We start from the raw sequence: 22,327 nt of genomic DNA, 5'->3' as shown, positions 1-22,327 counted from the left end.
AGCCTCAAAGGCTAGAGTGTTTAACGAGACACAGTTTCTATGAGCAAATATGATCTCAGAATTGTTTTGTACTGTCTGGCTATCGCGAGAACTTTTCCAGACACTAGAATCACGTTCTGATGGAAAGTGTTGTTTCAAAGACAAGTCCAATTTCGTCTAATGTTGTAGGTAAAAATTTTGCATTGGTTAAGGTTGGTGGAGTAACGTCATTTCTTTAACTCTTTGTCATAAGAAATGATATTATTTAATAACAGCAGACGAACTCAGGTTTATACTCGGGAGAAGTTCTCGTGATAGCTGGACAGTAGTTCAAAAAACTTGTTGGTTTTGTTTTTAAAAAAAAACTGATTGCTACTATCTTTGCATTGTTGTCAGTTTAGTGAAAATCGGATGGAGTAAAAAGTGTTATTACAATTTATGCATGCTCTGTTCACATCTTCTCGTGAAAGTAATGTGTATCTGACTTTTTGGAACAATTGTTAAGGGGTGAAACATAGCTAGTTTCGAAAAATAATACACTTATTTAATATTGAACTTTTCAAAATTATATTTAATTATATACAATTAAAGAGAACAACAAATATCTAACTTTGCATTATTTTTTTATTTAAATTTTTAAATTTTGATATTTTAATTATTCTCCATTAAATTGTTTGATAAATTTACTAACTTATTTTTACATATTTTTGAACATAATTGCAGCATCTTTGCAAAAATAATGTTTTGTTCTTTAAAATTCTGATGAAAAAGTGTATGCTAGACAAAAAAAAATATAATCAAAGGAATTTGTTGAACTTGAAACAAACATTAAAAACGTTTATTTTTACTCTAGCTTTTAAAACTTACACTGATAATTTTATGTTGTATTTTGCTTTTTAACTAAATTCTAAACAACAAAAACAAAGTTAACTCGGGTTAAAATATTTTCCTCCGTAAACAAGTAAAGTCATAAATTAAAACTAAGAAAAACTTAAAAACTTTAAAAACATAATTCGTAAGAAAGAATGTGGACAATTTCAAAATATTTTTTTTCAATCTGGATATTTTGAAAAATGAAGCAGTAAATGTGATTAACCTCACGGGAAAAGGTAAGCAACAGCTAAAAGTGCTTAACTTCACAGAAAGCATGTTTATTAATCTTAGCTTTTAGACTTCCGACTATTTTTTATGTTAATTAATTTTTCCCGTTTTATGATACATTTTTCAAAAATATTCCTTTTTTTCGTCTTGAAATATCTGTAATTTAAAGCAAATAGCTCCTCATCAAGCTTTAAAAATTTTTGATAGGAAGTCGTTCCAGAATAAATCTAAATTTATCGCTAGTCTTTTAATATATTTAAGATTTTTTTTGCAGATAATAAATCAGAAGCATATGAAATCTCATCATTATTTAAAAGGTATATTTAATGCAATATTTCATTTCTGAATTTCATCGCAAAGTTTCGCAATTTATAGCATAAGAACAATTAAAAATATAATTACTTTTTCTTAGTAAGTGAAAAATGTTTACAGTTGATTAAGATTTTCATGAATAAATGTGTGTCTCCTAAAGCTGGCCGTGTAATTTTTCTTCGCATGGATTAGTGTATGTTTTTAAGGTTTAAGATTAATGTACAATGATGTGAACTTAAAATTAATTACGAAACTATTTTCAAAAAGATGATTTAATTTCATTGCTCTAGGTAAACATTGCTGTGTAATCAATTAAATTAAATTTGTGTTGTTAAATTTCAATAAAAATCAATTGATATACTAATTGAAAGAGAACAACATGATTGAAATAACATTTTTAAAACACAAGGACAGATATTTTGTTGCAACTGAGAAGTTTTTCTAAAAACATATTTTATTAAAAGTTCTTTTTTTAAACAGTGTGTTTATTTTTCGAACTCTAACAATAAATATTGCGCCATTTAGTTTTTAATTGAAAAAGATACCTTAGATGTATTTTAAATTTATAGATGAAATGAAGGTTAGAATAATTCTAATTATTCTATGAACAAAATCACAGTGTATTTATGCATTTCGTTGTAAATTATAGAGATGCATAAAAAAATATCTCTATATAGAAACTATATAGATTACCTCTATATTATCTCTACTTATATTTTATCTTATATTCGTCGCTGAATAGCCTGCCCAATTTTTTTTTTTGGTTTACGACTGTTAATGTTGTAGTCTTATAATTTTGAACCCAGTCCAGAGGACAAGGGATCAAGTATTGAGAGAAATTTTTCCTTCGTGGATGACTTTTTTATGGAACTAACCCACATTTGCGTTACATGGAGAGGAAGACCACGAGAACCTTCCACGGTTATACTGACTGCAAAGAGACTTTAACCAATGATCCGTCTACCACTGAGGCTATTTCCCGTCAGCACTGTGGTCGGTGCAAGTCTGATGCGGACAGCCATCGCTGAGATTCGAACTGGGTTCACCTCATTGGAAGGCAAGCTCTCTAGTCCCTGAGTCATTGTGGCTCATATCTCTATATATAGTGATATAGAAAAAATTATTTATCGAACTTATGTTATGTAGTGCAATGTAAAAAACGTTCCTTTCCAGGTAGCAATTTCTTAGCGTAGACCTCTATTTGAAATTCTAATCAATAAACTACGAAAAAAGAATGATAAAAGTATCCAAAATATAGCAAAATTTATCATATTTCTCGCTCTAAGGTTACATAATGACGAGATTTGGTGCGGTTGGAGTTTTATGGTGTAATTGACTAATTGAAGATTGTGATGAAAACTGGATTATAAAAATGATAGTTGAAGATGAAAACTGGATCATAATTACAATAAAACTTTTAACTAGAAGTATTTGTGGAGGGCGAGATACAAAATTAAAAGTATATTTTATCAATAAGACTTTCTAAGTGAAATAATGAATTTTGTATGATAATATTAATAAGGACAAGCCATGGGCGATAATATCCCAATGACCAGCTTAATCAAAAGTCAAATTAAAAGGTGATTGAATTGTTCCCAACAGACAGTTAGGAGCAGGGGAAGAGATCCATGGTGGGCAATTTATGGACGGATAAAATAATCAAAAAACAATTTGGCTGTAACTAATGGCCGAAAAGGATCGAGAAAATCAGTATAACCCGTAACTAAGCCATTTTTGTGGACAGAGAAATAAGGAATAAAAGTTAAAAATAGATTTTGCTGTTTGATTTAGTCGCGACAGTGAATTAATGAGTTTTACATTTGTATCTTATAATATCTATATAAATAATATACTCTACAATTTTTACCAAAGTGCTTTGGTAATAAATTTGATAAAATTAACAATAAAATTTGGTTTCATATTATGCGATAAAAATGCGTAGTATTATTATGATACCTTAGAGCATGGCATAAAACTAACTCGCCTAAATTTTCGTATTAGTTCTGCATACTAACGTGCGTTCAGTTTTGTTCTACTAAGCGTGTGGTAATAAGAACTATAATTCTGAAACCCGAATTACCGGTAAACCATTACCATATAAACTTAAAAATTGCGAAAAGAATAGTTTAATACGCACTGACTGAGGGAGCAGTTTTATAACGCAGTTGCTAAACGCTTGATAGCTCACCTTTTTTTTTAAGAAATAAGTAATTTCGTGACAAAATGATTGACCAAAATAACAAAATATAACTCAAGGTTTGCAAAATCACAAATACGGATAAATAAAATTCAGAAAATGATTAAGATTAGTAAACACCAATATTCAATATTTAACATAATAACTGGTAATATGAAATAAAATAACTATTTCCCTTTAAGTTTAAACCACGTATATAATTTACCAAATTAAGATATTTATTTGTTTTTTTAAAAAAAAAAATTCTAAGCAATAAAGCGTTCAATTTCGAAATTTCCAACAAAACTAATAAAAACTATCATTCTGCTTAAATCTTCCAATTAGAAGATTCCGCAGGACATAGCTTTTAGAACCACTCCTTTGGAAATGTTCGAAAAATCCAGGTAAAAGCAATAAGCTCAATCGACTTCCATAGGAAACTCATCATTACAGTTGTTAATCGGCTTACCTTCCTTTTTCAATTTTATTCGAACTTTGTTCTCAATGAGGCCTTTTTGTTCGAAATTCACTTCAAATAAGTCGAGTGGCTAATAGATTGGATGAGAAATGTCTTATATGGATTTATGTTGTCGAACATTTTCCGGTTCCTTATGTATTACAAAAGAAAGCAAATACATCTTGAATGTATTTCATCTTTTTTCTAATGTGCATTTATTTGCACGTAAATAAATAAGTATCGTATATTTATAAAAGTTGCATTTATTGTCTGTTATTTTCAGCTATTTAAATAATAAAATATATCTGGTTACATAGTATTCTAATAAATATAAATACGATTAAGCTTAGATATTACATGTGCTGGATATATATTAATAAATGTGATTGAACTTAGACAATAATTATGAAAAACACAATATGATTAAATTAAGTAAACAAAACTAATATAAAATATAAATATCATTATTATAATAAACAAGATAATCATAAATAAAATAAATAAGAAGTATTATTGGTAAATAAAAAGGTAAGATTTTTCCCTAATTAAATGGGAAATATAACCTGATAATAATTAAGAAATATTATTCATAAACAGAAACAAGTGATTTTTCACTTAAATATGAAATATATTCTGATAACAAATAAGAAGCATTATTTATAAATAAAAACGTAAGATTTTTGACTTAGTTAATAGGAAATATATTCTGATAATAAGTAAGAAATATTATCCATAAAACAAGTAGGAAATATTATTTTATAATCAATAGGAAATATTAACATAATAAGTGGGAATTACTGTTCACATAATAAGCAGAAAATATTTTTCATACAATTATTATTATCGTAAAAAATGGGAAATAATATTTATACAATTGATAGGAAAATGTATTTAGTTGAAATGTATTTCGTTAGAAAATGTTATAAACAAGAAATATTACCCAGGTGAAACATAGATCAAGTTTTATTATAATTGGCTGCTTCCAGTTAGTAAGAAAATATATTCAGCAGTTAATTAATTCAATAATCAGTTAATAAGCGGTTTTAATACCATCTTATTTATAGTTATTTTGCTGAAACGCAAATTAATAAATTGCTCAACCATACATATATATATATATATATATATATATATATATATATATATGTATATATATATATATATATGGTTGGTTGGTTCTAATGCCACTTGCCACACGGGCAAGCCTGCTTGGTGAAACCGAGCAAATTTAAGGTAGAGTCTGGTTTTCTTGTTCTTCAGTGGAGCCATCTATGGCCAAGAATTAGACTTCTGCCACACCATACGTCGCACCCGTTTATAGGGCGGACCCATTCATACATCCCTTCATTCATCCACAGATCGTAATTTTCACCTGAATCAGAGAACGATTGATCTCCAATCCAGTACCCCTAGAGGTTTGATTTGTTATGGGAACATGGAGGACTTTTGCGACTAGACTGATTTAACGTGCATCAGTCGCTTTACTACACGGGGATTCTTCGCCCGGTGGGGTTCGAACCCACACTCTCTCGGACATGGGCCCAGCGCCCTACCGACCAGGCTATCACAGCCCGTGTATATATATATATATATATATATGTATATATATATATATATATATATATATATATATCGAATTACAGCTCGAGAATCGCTGAATCGTCAAAAGTAAGAATTTTATTCCTGAGTGTACAGACTATTGCGAAAAATAATTTGTTAAATTCTTTTTATTTGTTACTACTTCCTTGAAAAATATTTTATTGTTATTACACTCTCTCCTTGATTCATTATATTTTGCTCATCTAAAATATCGCGTTATAAAACTGAAATTAATCTGGTTCTACTAGGCATCTGATTAAGGTTGCGTTGCCTCTGAATGAAATTATGGTGCAATATGATTTAAGTTTAAAGAATTTAAGTTGTTTTGTATTATTTTAGTGTATTGTTTTTATTTTAGTTCGTTAATTTCAGTTTGTTAGTTAAGTCAGTTTAGTTTCTGTGTCTGTAGTTTAATTCTTTTTGTTTTTTATTTTAGTTGTTATTATTTTAATTTATACCGTTTCTTTAAGATTATAATTTTTTTCCAGTTTATTATTGCTTAAAATTGTAACTATTTATTTAAACCAACACACAAAGCAAAACATAGTTTTATGTTTAAAATAAGAAAAGCTTAACCTTAAGAAATTGATAATTTTTCCTCATTTGTATCATTTATAGATTTATCTGTATTCACATCTCTGTTTAAAATCTTACTTTTTAGCAAAACACAAACGGGTAGAAGACACTTTTAAAGGTTTTCCCATCTATTAATTTGTTTTAAGCTTATGGAAAATCCTATCAGTTTCACTGCTTCATTCTCTTTGGAAATTATTAGAGTTTAGTTAAAATAGTACGATCAGATAATAGAACTTTATAATAATTCACATCAATAATTTGGAATTCAACAACTTTTTTTAAGCAGTCAAAGAATATTCATTGTCACGTAATCAAGGTAGGTGAAAGATTTACAACAGTTTGACCACTACAGGAATAATAATTTTTTTTTTATAAGTCGAACTTAATAAACAACTCTAGTCCGAAGAATATTAATGAAAATTTTGCCATATTAGCTTAGGTGAGCTTAAAAGGATTTTCCAACCACGATAATTGAATTTATTACTATATTGCACGTTTAAGGAGCAAGTAACTGATAATTAACATTAAATAACATAATCTTGCCTATGTCAAGTATAATTGCAAGCTACATAATACAGAATAAGTAACGTAGATGGAGGCAAAATTTTGTTAAGGCATAAAATGTTCCATAGGGAAGGAAATTTTATTTTTATGACTTTAAATTCAGTTTAATAAAAAGGATATTAAAAAACCTTGAAATAATTGTTGGAGGATATAAATTCAATGCAATAAGGTGATATTCAGATTACCAATAACAATTGATAAAAGTGTTAATAATAAATTATTGCAATAATTTATTTATTATGTAAACATTTTTCATTTTCAAAAATATAATAAATTTGTCACGTCAATAATTCCCTGATGCATGATAAAAGTTTAATAATATGGATTCATATAAAATTTCACTAACAAATACAACATATACAGTAGAATACAACAATTTTTTATTGTTTCCATGCATTTTAATGAAAAACAAGTATTTTATTAGCATTGAACTTATTAAAAAGCAAGAATAAAGCAAGAGTAAGCAAGAATAAAATTTATAATAAGTGATACAAAACAGGAATAAAATATTTTAATAGCTGTTAGAATTTATTTTTTTATGGTTCTAAGTTCAGTTTAATGAATAAAAATCTTTTAGTAATTCAATAAAGCCACCGAAGAATTTTAAAACATTTTCTTCTATTTTATGATCTAAAAACAGTTACAAATGTCACTTGCCTCTCAAAAAAGTTAGATGCACATTATCCACGTGATACAAATAATATAAGTGAATTCTGTCATTTGCACGTGTTTTAGAGGTCTGTTGTATGTAAAAAAAATATTATTTTTTGTTTCTTTTTTTAAAAAATAGAACTTCTTGTGCACGTAATTTGCTTATAAGCACTAAATTATACTTAAAGTTTTGGCTAAACTTACACGGAGGGAGAAAATTCCGGTAAAATTACCGCACTGTATAGTAATGACATTTGTTTTGAAAAACGAAATTCTAGTTAATGAAACCTAAATATACCGAACGGTTTTTAAGGAATTCACTTAGTTATTGTTTTGTTAATATGGTAACGGTTTAGAGGAAAACCTTTTTTTTTTCAAAATTATAGAGCTTACTACCACACATTTAGTAAAAAATACAAAACTGAGGAGTAATTTTAACCAAATAAATTGTTTTTATGCCGCGCTCTAAAAGTATACATGATAAAATTAAAATTTTTTACCACATTTACCAAATTTTATCACCTTTACAAAACCACATTTTGTTGCCAATTTTACCAAAATTATTACTAAAGTGCTTCTGTAAAAATTAACGAGGTTTTGGTGCTCCATAGAGCCAGTAATACAGTAAATTTAATCTTATTTTCGTAGTTCTCAGAGTAAGAAAAATCATCGAAACAAGATTGAATACCTGATGAAACTTGGAAGTGTTTCTAATTTTCACCTTTAAACTCTTCTTTGTTTTTTTCTTCCAGCTATCAAACAGGTTTTTTGTTTTTAATCTCACCTTCTTCACTTCTGATTCGATAGACTCCGAAAAATTTATTTTTTTCAATTTATGATAACAAATTGCGATCTCTAATGTTTATGCATTTAGGAAAATAAGTCTAAAGAGTTAAAAACTAACAAATCAATTAATTTTCTATAAAGAAACAAATAAATTCTATCTTAAGGATAATATATACTACTTTAAGGATAATAAATACTACTTTAAGGATGGTTGCTTCGGAATACCCTGCATGTTATTACACATGTCATTGAACGTTGAAAGATATCATTAAGGCAATCAGTGTTATGAAATTTATAAATATGTAGTATTACGTTTAGAAATGCTATATAATTTTTAATACCTTAGCTTTGTGATATAACGCACCGTTGCATTTAATAATATTTAAGAATATCTAGTTTAAATGTCACGAAAAGCATCGGCATGCGAAGTAAAAAAAATAATAATATCGACTAGAGAGGCAGCAAAAATGACTTTTCACTTCTTTATCCAGCGTAAGTACACCTTAGATGTCAAAGATGCAACTTCAAATTTTTAAATGTTTTACTTGTTTTTTTTTCGGTTTTGTTTTAAATCACCATTTCCGCCGGTATTTTTCCTTTTGATAATAACAGAAAAAAAATCTTTAAGCTATTTTATTTTTTTACCAGCTGATGATTGATGACTTATTTGAAGAAGACATTTTTGCGTTTAAATCTGTCTAAAACCTTACACAGAGTAATGTCAGAGAACATTATATTTTATTCTAAAGTGATTCAAGCACTTTAACTATACGATGTGTTCATTTATACATGAGCAGGTAAAATGTCAAAGCGTTGTTATAAGATTTTGTAGTTTAAAAGTTGCTAAACTATAGTGATACAATATTTAATAGAACGCAAAGTTTTAATTAAAATAATGTTACGATAAAGTGCAGTTTTATTTTATAACCGTCGTTGAACAGCTGACCCAATTTTGTGTTTATGACTAACAATGTTTAACTACGTAGACTTTAAATTTTGAAACCCAAAAGACAAGGGAACTCCCGGAACAAGTATTGGGAGAAATATGCCTTCGTTGAGAACTCTTTGATGGAACTAACTCACATTTGGATTACATGAAAAGGAAAAAAACGAAAATCTTCCACGATTAGCCTCATAGCAAAGAGGACTCTAACCTATGATCCATCTACCACTGAGGATATTTTGCGTCTGCACTGTGGTCGGTGTGAGCCTGATGTGGAATTCGCATAGACCAGCCATAGCTGGAATTCGAACCCGGTTCACCTCTTTGGAGTTGAATGCAGGGCAGTTTTACTACAGCTAAGCTTATGCTAGCTTAAATTGTTAGGAATAACTTAATGATGGTTAAGTTATTTTACTTGTATATTCAGTGGGGAGACGGCTTGGTGAATCTTGCTCAGGTGAATCTCGCTTAAGGCATGGATATTTCACTGAATGCGTTGTCCTCTGGTATGTGAATGTGGCGCAACTTATGAAAGAGCATCAGTGGCATTGTGGCGTGGGTTATGTTGTTCGCTTCCGTGATTTAGGCTTCCGCACATGAACTCTGATTCGACCAATTAAATTTATCCCACCACAAGATTTAACCACAAATCGTTTGTGGTTGCCCCCGTTTTACATGGTGGACGCTACAGGATGGGCACAGCTGCAGCTTAAGGCAGGTTCACAGCTGCCAATCGGGAAACGTTAAATGAGCTACACTTCCGGCATCCTCGATGCCAGGAATGAGAGTTCAGTACCTGTCATTAATAAAAATTATAGATATGTAGTGGAGTCGAATATACCGACATTTATTTATTTAAAACATAATAGTGCGGAAAATTGTCACATGTAATAGAAAACTGAAAAACATTACGCTTATCAGTGGGGCGCGAATGCAAAAAAATAGACAGAAAATTGGTTCTATCAAAAATTTTCACAATACAAGCATAAACCAGCACGGGTAAAGAATGGAACGTTGTAAGAGTAATCAAAGTGTCAAAGAATAGAAAAGATCATGAAAAATTATCTAGCGTGTTTATCTAAAGAAAAAAGAATTAAAACAATTTCTTATCAAATTCATTCATTTATATTAATTTTTTCAACAAGTTTGGTTTTTTTTAAGTCGAGTTTCTTATTATAAAGTCAAAGATGGAAAATTAAATTACAGGAATTTGCAAAGTAAGAACGAAGTAAAATTGCATATTAGTGAAGATGATTTTGTAACTAAAAATACTTCCACCACGTTTAAAAGCATTAACATTTCAATCTATAGTTTAAATATCAAGTGTAAGAAATATTTCATGATTTCAAATTCCATATCTATTTTCATTAAAATGACTAAGCATCATAATGTATCGTCCAGATCAACAGCAAGGGCATATAATTAGGTATCATATCATAGTTTGTCACCTGGAAATCTTTGGAACGAAAAACGTTGCCATTTATGGAAGGGCAAAGAATGATCCACGCAACTATTGCCATAGAAACATACAAAAACTTTAGGTTACACTTTCGTTTCACTCATGGGGAACATATTTCAGAAAGTGATGAATGTTTACTAAAAAATAATTTATTTCTGTAAAGCAATGTGGAAAAAATATATACTCTGTTCTTTGACCGAATAGTTGAAAAATTAACGAAACTGAAGTTGGAGTTAAACTCTTATGTTTAATGTTAAAGGTGACAAGTTTTTTTTCCTATTAAACTTCATACACTGATAAAAAAACATTAATCAGTATTTGGTGCGAAGTTTCTTATTATCCCACAGTTTAGTTAAATTAAAGATCATACTATTTTAGTTGCAATATAAATTTTGAAGTATGATCAAGAAATACTTATACCGTGCAACTGACTGCATCAAAATTTGGTTACAATACTTTGACGATGATAGTAAGCTGAACGATATTTGTATAATATTTTTCGGATACGATTTTATTGATGGATTTTTCAAAATGATGTTTACGGATGATGCACCTAAAATGCCGACACTTTATACCGTAATTTGATCCAAATTTTTTTACAGTAAACTGTTTCTAAATTTGATTTGCCATGATTTCCATTTCCTGCAAGTTTTACAAGATTTATATACTTCGAAAACGCATTATGTATAAAAACCTGTATTGAAGGACTTAAAAGAATTAACTTTTAATTAATATATTTTCTATACTGTATTATCTATTCAGTTTCCATAGAATATTTTGTTCTAAATCATCGATTTGTAGTCAAAGTGTACACGATGTTTCAAAAGTATCATGAAAATTACATTTTGAAAGTATATTGCACACATAAAATTTAAGAAAATCAGTAACAGATATTAAAATCAATATCAGACTTTGAATGAAATTTTTATTTGAAGAAATAGTTTTTATTTCTAAGCTAATATTTCTTTATAAAACATCAAAACATAAATGATATAACGCAATTGTCCATCGTTATTGGTGCTTTTTTATTAGCCGCAAAAAACGCATGGTAGGATCCAGTTTTCCCACAGTAATTTTCTTATTGGTTTGGTTGCATCAGCATAAAAATTGATATAAGTCATAAAGTAAAATTCCTGCAATTATTTTTGTTTTCCTAATTTAAAGCTTAAAATTACCTGTACTGTTATTATTACGTTTATTATTTGTTTTCAAAATTAAGAGTTTAAGAGGATTGTTTTTTCTGTTATTATTATTATTAGAATAATGTGATTACACGTTACATTTCAAGATAAAGTTAGTTACATCGGTGTCTGATCGTATTAACTGTTTTACAATTATTTTTTGGTGCAAACTACATTAATATACAAAAAGATTCGTTAAATGATTTAGAACTTAACTTTCAGCTTCATGCACAAAGTGATGAATGCAGAACTTGAATTTAAAATTCATCCATCTGTTTGATCAGCAAAAATATTAAATTAATGCTGTGAACCCACCAAATTTATTATAATAGTGCACTTTAAATTTTATTTTAAAAAATGATTACTTAGAAAAATGATTTATGTTCACTTTTAGATCTTAATAGTATCATAAGGGAAATATTTGGATGTGGAAAGGGGAGGCACAAGTGTTCGTATTATGTGGGGTGAGTTGTTATCGACAATGTCAACCTTGATCTATGAGAAGGTACCCTACATTGGTGACCTGATGACGTGATATGATCACGACTACTTCGATAAATGGTCCACATTGATCAGTTTAGTTAACTTACTATTTGTGACTGCGTCAACGTCCTCCTCGCATTGTTACTTCTCAGTCTCATCTACACCGAAAGGGATCCTGCACACCTTCGACTGTTAATAGCAACACAGGAGTGACCACATACACAACCATGAACGTAATATAGCTCTCATGGTTAAAGCTAAAAATCCGGTCACCTTAATCCAGCTCTCCCGGTCTCTCACAAATACAGCAAGTAGTGGTATCCGTTTATCGAATTCTCTATCTGATAAAATTCTGGATGGGGAGTATTGTGGTGTAACTACCACTGCGATTATTAAACATCAATTCACTAATACATACTCATAATAAAATACTTGTTAATTTGGATCAATTTTGAGGTACCTTTTGATAGATGAAAGTTGGCACTGTCTAATGGTCTTTCCCCATAAGAACATATATTTTTATTTGAATAATTTCAACTGTTTTATCCAAAAAACAGCAATTATTGCGACGCAATCATTGAACAGCGTCATCGAACAGGGGGCTTAGCCTCCTAGTATTTATTTATTATTTATTTGAACTACAATTTTTTTTCTTCTATTTTCAGATAAATTGTGCCTTTCTATTATATCTACAATGTTGGGAGTCGTTTAGAAGAAGCTGCCGATCCATTGTTTATGAAAGTGGAATTTTAATAAATTTAAAAACAAACAGTCATTATAGCAAATGTTACTCTTTTTAAAAAGAAGTAGTTAAAGTGATTAATGTAGACGAATGTTATGGCTACAAATCTCAAAGGTGTGAAGAGAAAAACACACTCTATAATACCACTGGAGCCGATAGGCCATTATAGAAATTTATGTGAGAGGTAAGTGGAGTTATATTCTACATAAGTATGCTTAAATTGCGTGCTGCAGTCACTTGATTTATGTAAATAAAATGTACTGTGATAGTCCGTTTGCAGTTTTATTTCTCGTGCGAATAGCTAATGAAACAACAGGAAGATCCCATTAAAAAAGGCATACAGGTTGAAGAAATGAAAAGATGTAAGTAAATTTGCCTTAAAAACGTGAAAAAAATTAATGTTTTGAGGAAACAAAGAAGTAAATGAGATTTTTTTTCGTGATTAGCTTTTTTGCAAGAGTTGTTTTTATAAGCTATGGAAGATGATTAGATTCCAGAAGATTTCCAAAAATTTGTAGAAAGAACACAAATTACTGAGGATAAATCATCATTTTCCTTTTTTTTTCGATGGAAATGTAAAAGTTGATGCGTGAAAATTATTATAATGATTCGAGAAAGTTGAATAATTATTATTTCAAAATGTATTAAGAGTTGTATTTCTTGCTTAAAAATGTCACCCCGACATTCCAAAATATATTGCTTTCACTTCGTAAATTAAATGATAAATTTAATATCTTAGTTTCTCTTAACATTAAATTAATATTAGATGTCCTATTAATTGTAATAGTTATTATAATAGGAAATATCCTGTTAATTGTAAAACTCAATATATAAGGTGCTGGTTATATGCATTTTTGGATTACTTGTCAGAAATGAAATTAAAAAAAATACTCAAATAATTTATTAAGTTCGAAAAAGACTTTGTATTGAAATCTAACTCAAAGCGACTGTTAAAGGTTGGACTGAAAATACCAAAACCTATTTAATTGATGTAGAAAACAGAGAGGAGTTGAAGGATGAACTAGTTTTAATTTTTTTCATCTCGCTTTCCTCCATAGTGAATATGTGAATGAACATGAACGATGAATTTCTGGGGTCATCTTGATTTTTCCTCGCATACTTTTTCCGACATGGAATGAAAAAATGTGGTAAGTGTACTAAATACGGAACACCGTGCATATTGTCTAGTCTGGTTAAGAATCTTTTGTAATGCACAATAGTGCAAATTAGATTGAATTGAACATAATTCTGATAAGTAAATTGTTATTTATAATCCTCTGAAATAAGTTTTAAAATTGAATTTTCAGTGCTCCGAAATATGAAATGCGATTTCAGACAATGCCGAAATGTATAGATTCTGCGCAAGTAAAAGAAAAAACTTGTGAAGGCAAAAAAACTTTCTCCGTTTATATTTTAAGATTTTTTTCATAATTGCTACATTATAATTATTCATACCGTATACGGTATGAATAATATTATAATTTTTTATATTTTTTATAATTTTATTATAATATTATAATATATTATAATTGTTTAATGAATGGTTATGATACGAATAGTATTCATACACTGAGAAAAAAAGTATGGGCAAAACTACCAGAATATGGTAAAATTTACCATATTTCTGGGTTTATGGGAACAGTAAAAATTTTGCAGATAAGAGTTGGTAATGATTTTTTTTTTATTTTTGTAAAATTAACAATAAAATATAGATTTAGAATGTACGGTAAAATTGGGTAATTTCATCATTACACCTTAATGCATGGCATAAAAAATCATTTATTCGGTAAAATATATTTTTAAGTTTTGTATTTTTTTTTATTGAAGTGTGAAAATAAGAACTGCAATTTTGAAAAGTAGAATTTCCGTTAAACCGTTACCAAGTAAAAAAAAAATGAATCGTTTAAATACCGTCTATTTTGGTACTTATAAACCAGAATTATGTATTTCTTTTTTTAAATTAGAAACGTCATTACCATACAGTACGATATTTTACCAGATTTATTTTCTCCGTGCTTCGTTCTCAAGGTATTTAAAAATATACGATTAATTTGTTTGGAAAAGTAACTTTGATTAACTTAATAGGTAAAAGCTGTCAGCTTTGCAACTTTCAGCCATTTAGAATAGCTGTGAGCAATAAGATGTAAACAGGCTGAGGTGGCCGCAGAAATCAAAATTCAATCAAATCATTCTTATAAAAATGATTGATATTATGATTAATTTATATTCTAATAAATATAAGGAATATTTATTAGAATGTAAATTAATTACCCTTTGTGCCGGTACTTCTTCCTGCAATTTTATCCGGATTTTTTTACAGTGCATATAAAATTGCAAACGTATATCATAAAAATATATTCTAAAAATAGCTAGAGAAAAAGGCATTTTTTTTCCTGATTCACAAAGAAATGTAACTCTGACTATGCTCTTGTCAGTTGCAGTTTTTCATTGACTTAACTGTAAGTTATTCACGTTAGCTTATATATTTCGATAGTCTTTAAAGACGCATGGAGGTCTTTAAATCTTTTTCATTCTTCTTTGAAAGAAAGCCATTCATTATCCTTCAATCTTGATAAGAGGTAGAAATTTATCTGCACATTTTAAAATTTTTAAATAGGAGTATTTAATACTCACATATTTATAGAGTGTAAATTTTTTTCGATGACTCTTTCTTTCTTTTTTCTTTAGTTAAAGTTAATACTTGTTGAAGTTATACTTCTTATGCGACTTCCAACAAGGTTGCGTTAAACGTTTAACGATACATTTTTATTGGCCGGGAAATCACGTGGTAGGATCCAGTTTTCCCTCATTCATTTCCATATTGTTTTGGTTCCCCCTAGCATAAAAGTCATAAAAGTATTGCTTTTCTATAAATATTTTTTTAGTTTGATTTGATACACATATAATTTAATAGGGTAGTATTTTTTATTTTCAAATTTAGTGAATAACAATTGTAAAAAATGAGTGAAAACAATCCCACGGACAATGCGACGGATTTAAGGTAATGTCAAGGTACGTCTCTTGTGAATATCAATTAATTGTTAGGTTTTCTCTTCTGAAATTACATTATGACGCATTCACATACATTATTAATACAAATACATTTACCAGGGTGAGACGATGAGGCAACCACAAGCACTTCCACTGGTTCAAGAGGTCCACGAGGGAAAAATGCACAATATTACCGTGATTACAGAGCACGGAAGCGAGAGGAGCAGGAAAAAGAGTCGTTGAATAGAACTAGTGATCCTTCTACGACTGCTGATGCTTCTACAATCAACGTCGCAGGTTGCGAAGTTTAACTTCTTCCGCGTGGAGGGACTCCACGCACTATTTTTTTTATTTAGTTTTTTTACATTGTTTTGTTAAATAATGCTTCAAATATAGATATATTTCTTTATATCTTGACTTTAAGATCTTCTTTTCATTATTTCTTAATTGGAAGGATTTTTATTTATTTTCAGTAACGGTAAAAGTTTGATATGGAGAATTCAAAAATTTCCTTTTGAGGGTATTTATGAAACATATTTTTATGTTATTCCTTAATAATTCTTTTAAATAACGTGTTCTTTCTTAAATAGTTCTTGAGAAATTATAAAAGGTCTGAAATTATTAAATAAATGCAAACTAAATATGAATTAAATAAAATATGTTCAGTAATTATAAAGGTTAAATATTAACATGCTTTAGTAAGAGAACATGCCGCATTTAATTTCAAATTAGCTTGTTTGATTTCTGAAATACGTCCTACAAACGTACGTTTAATATATTTAACCTTACATTTCCGTAAATTTAATACCTTATCATACTTTTTTACTTTTTTTAAAAAAAAAATTGAATATTATTTAAAATTTATTCATGGTTTTGTACTTATCTTGAAAAATTGAACTTTTTCGTTCGTCCCCTCTTTGTTAATAGATGCAAAATTATCTAATTTTCTTTCTCAAAATTGTATGATTTAAATTTTAGTGACCTAATGAGATTACCCAAAGTCATTAAATAATACAAAGTTAAACAAGATAAAATTATATTTATAGCTGTATCAGTAAATATATAAATATGAAATTCACAACTCAAGATTTCATATTATAAAGTTCAGTCTGAAATACTTATCACGTTTCTATATATGAATATTATTAATAATTATATTAAGCACTAAAAATTTTTAGACGTGATTTTTTAAAAATTTTTTGTTGTTGTTTTTTCTATTTTTAACCTTATACTTTCATTATCTGTTTCATGAAAATTTCATCATAAAAGTATGTAAAAAAAGCGAAATTTTGCATTCAAATATTAATTATGTCATTGTAGATAAATTCAAATAATAAGAAGATAAGAGACGGGAAAATTGGTGAAAAATAGACGTTGAGAAAAAGAAGGTGTTTAATCTGAGGACATGCTAGATTTTTAAAATCTTCAAAATTTCTGAAATTATTCTGAAAATATTTTTAAAATTTTCTGAAAATATTCACAAACTGTTTCGCAGTCTAGTAATTTTTTTTTTAAATGAAGCACTAATTTTTATTTTGACCTTTCCTATTTAATAAATTTCTTTTGTTTTGAGATATCTTTAGATTTTCTGAATGTTCTTCAGACTTAGATTTTTTTATAGTTCGTAGGTTTTAATTTTTTCTTTTATTTTATAACTGTCGTTGAACAGCCGACCTGATTTGGAGTTTACGGCTACCAATGTTCAACTTCGTTGCCTTGTAAATTTGAACCCGATCCTGAAGACAAGAGAACTCGTGGATCAAGTATTGGGAGCAATTTTCCTCATGGAGGACTTTTTGATAGAATGAACAATCATTTGCGTTACATGGAAAGAAAAACAAGCATGGAAACCTCCCACAGTCAGCCTGACGCCGAGAATATTAGAAACCATGATCCGTCTACAATTGAGGATATTTTACGTTAGTAGTGTGGTCGGTGCGAGAAGGATGTACAACTCGTATAGACCAGCCCCATTGAAGGGATTATAATATAAAATTCAAAAATTTAACTTTTCCACCAGAATAAAATTTTTTTTTTGAAAATACTTCCCTTAAAGTTTGCAATGGTTTATTCGATTTAACTATTTGAAAAATGTGTCAGACATTTTAAATTTATTTCAATTCCTACCTATAACAATGGCAAAATATATTTCGATGGGAATATAAATTTCGGAAAACAAAACTTTCTCGCTATGTTAAATATCGTGAATGTCTCCACAGCCGCTGTTTTGGTTTTCAACTTAACGTTACATTTTATTTTGAGAGCAGAAACTAAAATATATAAAAATTTGAAATTGGTAAGGTATATGAAAAAATGTACAAAGAGTACAATGAAATAATAAATTTAAACGTTCGATAATTAGAAGGAGAATTATTAACTGTAAAACTTTGTAAGAAACAACACCATACGGACGCTACGAGCCACAGTCATGCAACACAACTGCAGAATTGAAATTCGGTAGGTATTTGGGTATGGGAAATGTGAATATTTGTATTCGGTACGTGAAATTCGGTATGTAATTGGGTTAACGTAGAGTTTTTTCATAATTCCAATTATTCAAAAATTATTACAATTTCAGGTGCTTTTTTGCGAGTTTTTTCTTACTTTTTTTGCTTTGGGTAACATTTTGCTTTTTTTGCACAAAAACTATCGCACTAAAATTTCTAAAATACGAAGGTGCCTAGAAAAAAGTACAGAGATTAGGCTGGAATAAAAATTTATTTCGATTCAACCCTTAGAATGTTCGATAATTATTAATTGTCAACTATGAAGGTAAACAACACCATTATTGACCGATCTGCGTGAAGCTGAAATGCAACAACTAAGTTATAATTTGTGCTAAAAGAACCATTTTTCTTGTTGAACTTAAGTCAAATTTTGTTTAAAAACTCGAATTTGCATAAAATTATTGCAAAATTTAAGTACTTTTTCGTTTTTTTACACCCTTTTTTGTTTTAAATATTGATCTTATATCCATTGTTGCAAAACATTTATTTTTTCCTCACGAGATCTTAATTTCGTTATTTTATAAGCTCGCGCTCGAGTAGATGTAAATCAAAAGCAGCGAAAAAAAGAGAAAGAGATAGATATAAAGAGAGATTACTAACATAAATAGAATATAATCGTCTATTTCGTTACGATTAATATAGTAACAAAATGTTATAACATAAACCTGTAATATAATTATCATATACGCTCATATACGTCAAGCGAATTTCAAGAATTCTTCATATCTTAATCCGGACTGTTTCCATATCAAGCAAATGTTTTTTATTCTTTTCAAATCTCAAGTAGTAGCTAAGACAGGAAAATATTCATTTAGTAGCAAAAATAACGACTCTTTTAATATGAGCTTATTGTGGCATCACGGCAAATTCGTAAAAAAATCAGGAGTTAACGGGTTTTAAACACCCATTTTGAGCTGTCTCCATTTTTTAAACACACATTTCGAGCTGGGTCCTTTTTTTAAACACTTATTATGTCCAGAAGAGAAAACTGTCTGATGATTTTTTGCTTCATTTGAAAAGATGGAAAATCCATTAAACATGTAAAGACGCAAAGCAAAGTACTAAAAATTTACTTTCAAAATCTCATATAATGCGTACAGTTGGTTTAATTATTTGTTGTTAAAATTCTTCTTACTAAAATATGTGATGTATGCAAATAATAATTGATTGAAGAAGCTAATACTTTTTTGTTATGATTGGAAAATCTTGATTTCAAGTCGGATTATATTTGAGTATTTATTTTTTTAAAGATGATATTTAAACCAGGAGCTAGTGTTTTTTAGTGGAGACTAATCCCCACAATATATGAACAGTTTCCAATACAACCTTTGTGTTTGAATTTAAACCAAAAACCGAAAATGAATAACTTGCTTCAAAGTTTTTTATATGTTTAAAAGAGTTTAATAAATGAAAGATAGCGAATCGGAAAGGTAGGTTCTCAACAATTTATAATAGTTGTTAGAATAAATTATTGAATTTTTTTTAAAGGTTTATAAACCTTTTTAGTTAGATGTTGCAACTTCGCATATTTTTTAAAATGTGTTTTCAAGTTACGAAAAACACATTGGGAATAAAGTTATGCTAAAAACTGCTAAAATAGAGTAAAATTTACTTGTTTAATGTTCAAAGAGAGACACCGAAAAGCTCATTGATATTTTGCCGAAGAGATTTGGCAATGATTTCATTAGCTAGAAAGTACGGTTTTATAGTATATGATAAAATTTGGAAAATGTGGTAAAATTTGTTAATTTTATCATGATACCTAAGAGCAAGGCATAAAAAACATTTATTCGGTTAAATTTACTTTCCAGTTTTGTATTTTTACTAAATGTGTGGTCATGAGAACTATAATTTTGAGAACCAGAATTTTCAGTAAGCTACTACATATGGACGGTTACCAAATGAATAGTTCAAATATCGTTTATTTTGGTTTTATTAACCAGAATTGTGTTTTTTTTTTTACCAGAAATGTCATTATAGTATAGTACGGTAATTTTGGTAAAATTATCGTATGGTACGATAATTTTACCAGAATTTTTTTCTATGTACTTTTTTATAAAGTTGTTTTGAAGTCAATAAATTATTAAAAACATCTTGAATAAAATGCTTTCGGTATTTTTTTTTAAAAAATTTAACACCATTATTTCAATCACTGTCTATAACGTCACTCAGGTTCTCATTAGAATTCATAATATAATAGAATGGAAATGACAAAATGAATATAAATAATATGAAATAAAATTAGTTTTACTTACTATTATGCATAAATATATTAATTATTAATGAGAATTATTTTATCAACAAATTATAATTTTAAGAATAAATGAAAATTACGTGTCACAAAAAACGCTTAGCTCTGAAAGATGTTTTTATGCATGTTGTTTTTGAATTCAGAAATTCAGTTGATATTTTGTTCAGCATCAAAAGTTTAAACCATAAGTGATTAATCTTATAGTTTGAGATTAATTTTTGCGACTGCTGTTAAAATACGAACTAGAAGTTATTAAAACACAACTCTATTTTAGGAAATGAAAAAAAAACGGTCTTACAAAACTTAACAACTTTTAATTATATTTTAAACATAACAAGCAAAACAAAAATGAATATCATACCAAAGAACTAAACAATCAGTAAACCTATTAAATCGGAAAATCAGTTGTGTATATACTTTAGATTGTAAATGTATAAGTGAGGCTAAATATTTTCGGAGGAGATATTTGAAGCAAAATAAATTTAATTTAAGTATGAAACATGAGAATTATTATACGTTACCTTGGATTTACATACAATGACGAATGCTCTATAGGTAAACCATAGTTAAGGTGGATATATATCATAGAGAAAAAAAATACAGCGTATTGTTTTTACACAATCTAAAAAAAAACAATATTAATAAGTTGACCACCAAAGAGAAATATTTTTTTTATTTAATAAATTAATTTTTTTGAAACACAAATTTAATTTTAACTGACTTATTTGGTTATCTTATTATATAAAACGCTAATACGTACGTATGTATGTATGTATCAATAAAATCGATGATATTTCTTTTCTCGCGCTGGCAACAGTTTTCATTTTTAATTCATTTTTAGTAGATTAGTTAATTGCAATAGTAAATTTTAAATTTTCATTAATTAGTTTGAAATTACTTTCAAGGCTAATTAAAAAAGCAATTATCTCCTTTAATAGCAATTTTTATAAAATCTAAAACCCTTAAGGCGGAACTTAATTTGTTGAATAAATGTTTTTGATTGCTTTTCAATGCAGATATATTTAAAAAAAAATTGCATTTCAGGTAAGAAATACATAATGTATAATGATAAATGTATAGTTTTCGTTTTATTCCAATAAAATGTACTTCTAATCGATTCTAAAATTGACATTTTGAGTTATTACTCTTTGTCTTTAAAAATACGGAAGAAAATAATTCCCCATGGGAAATAATCGAAATATTTCCTAACATGGAAAACGAGTGATACAAAAGGCTTCTATCATCTAGTGAAATAGGAAATAAGCTATGAGCGCTGTATTTTGAATGGTGAAGTGGAATGCTCATATCGATACATGACTTTCAATTTAAGAAACAGCTTATTAAATTGAAAATATATATGAAAATCTAAATTTTGCCGATTACCATTTGAAGGAAGTTCCGAATATTTATAAAAATCAACTGTTTTGTGGACAAAATTGCTTTACGAGATATGCAAGGAAATTGAAATATTTATAGGTAATTTAAAAAAGAGTTTTAAGCTTATTATTTATTTTTAGTGAGATAAATTCACATTTACTCATCGATATATTACAAGCATCGTTATATTAC

The 22,327-nt window shown here is 28.4% G+C and overlaps 1 protein-coding gene across 1 annotated transcript in view; it reads left to right on the top strand.

Moving 5' to 3' along the window:
* LOC107445120 (potassium/sodium hyperpolarization-activated cyclic nucleotide-gated channel 2-like) overlaps positions 1–22,327 on the top strand; it is a 622,718-nt gene that overhangs the window by 124,913 nt on the left and 475,478 nt on the right. Inside the window, exon 2 of the mRNA XM_071178704.2 lies at positions 12,933–13,193. Within this exon, the coding sequence (XP_071034805.1) occupies positions 13,105–13,193 (89 nt within the window). The 5' untranslated portion in view covers positions 12,933–13,104. The remainder of the gene's footprint in view (positions 1–12,932; positions 13,194–22,327) is intronic.

The sequence above is a fragment of the Parasteatoda tepidariorum genome, chromosome 6 (genome assembly GCF_982258835.1).
Source record: "Parasteatoda tepidariorum strain Cologne lab strain chromosome 6, Ptep-v5.0, whole genome shotgun sequence".
Taxonomy (NCBI): Eukaryota; Metazoa; Arthropoda; class Arachnida; order Araneae; family Theridiidae; genus Parasteatoda; species Parasteatoda tepidariorum.
The sequence above is the reverse complement of the archived record's forward strand: the minus strand, read 5'-3'. Positions and strand labels throughout refer to the sequence as shown.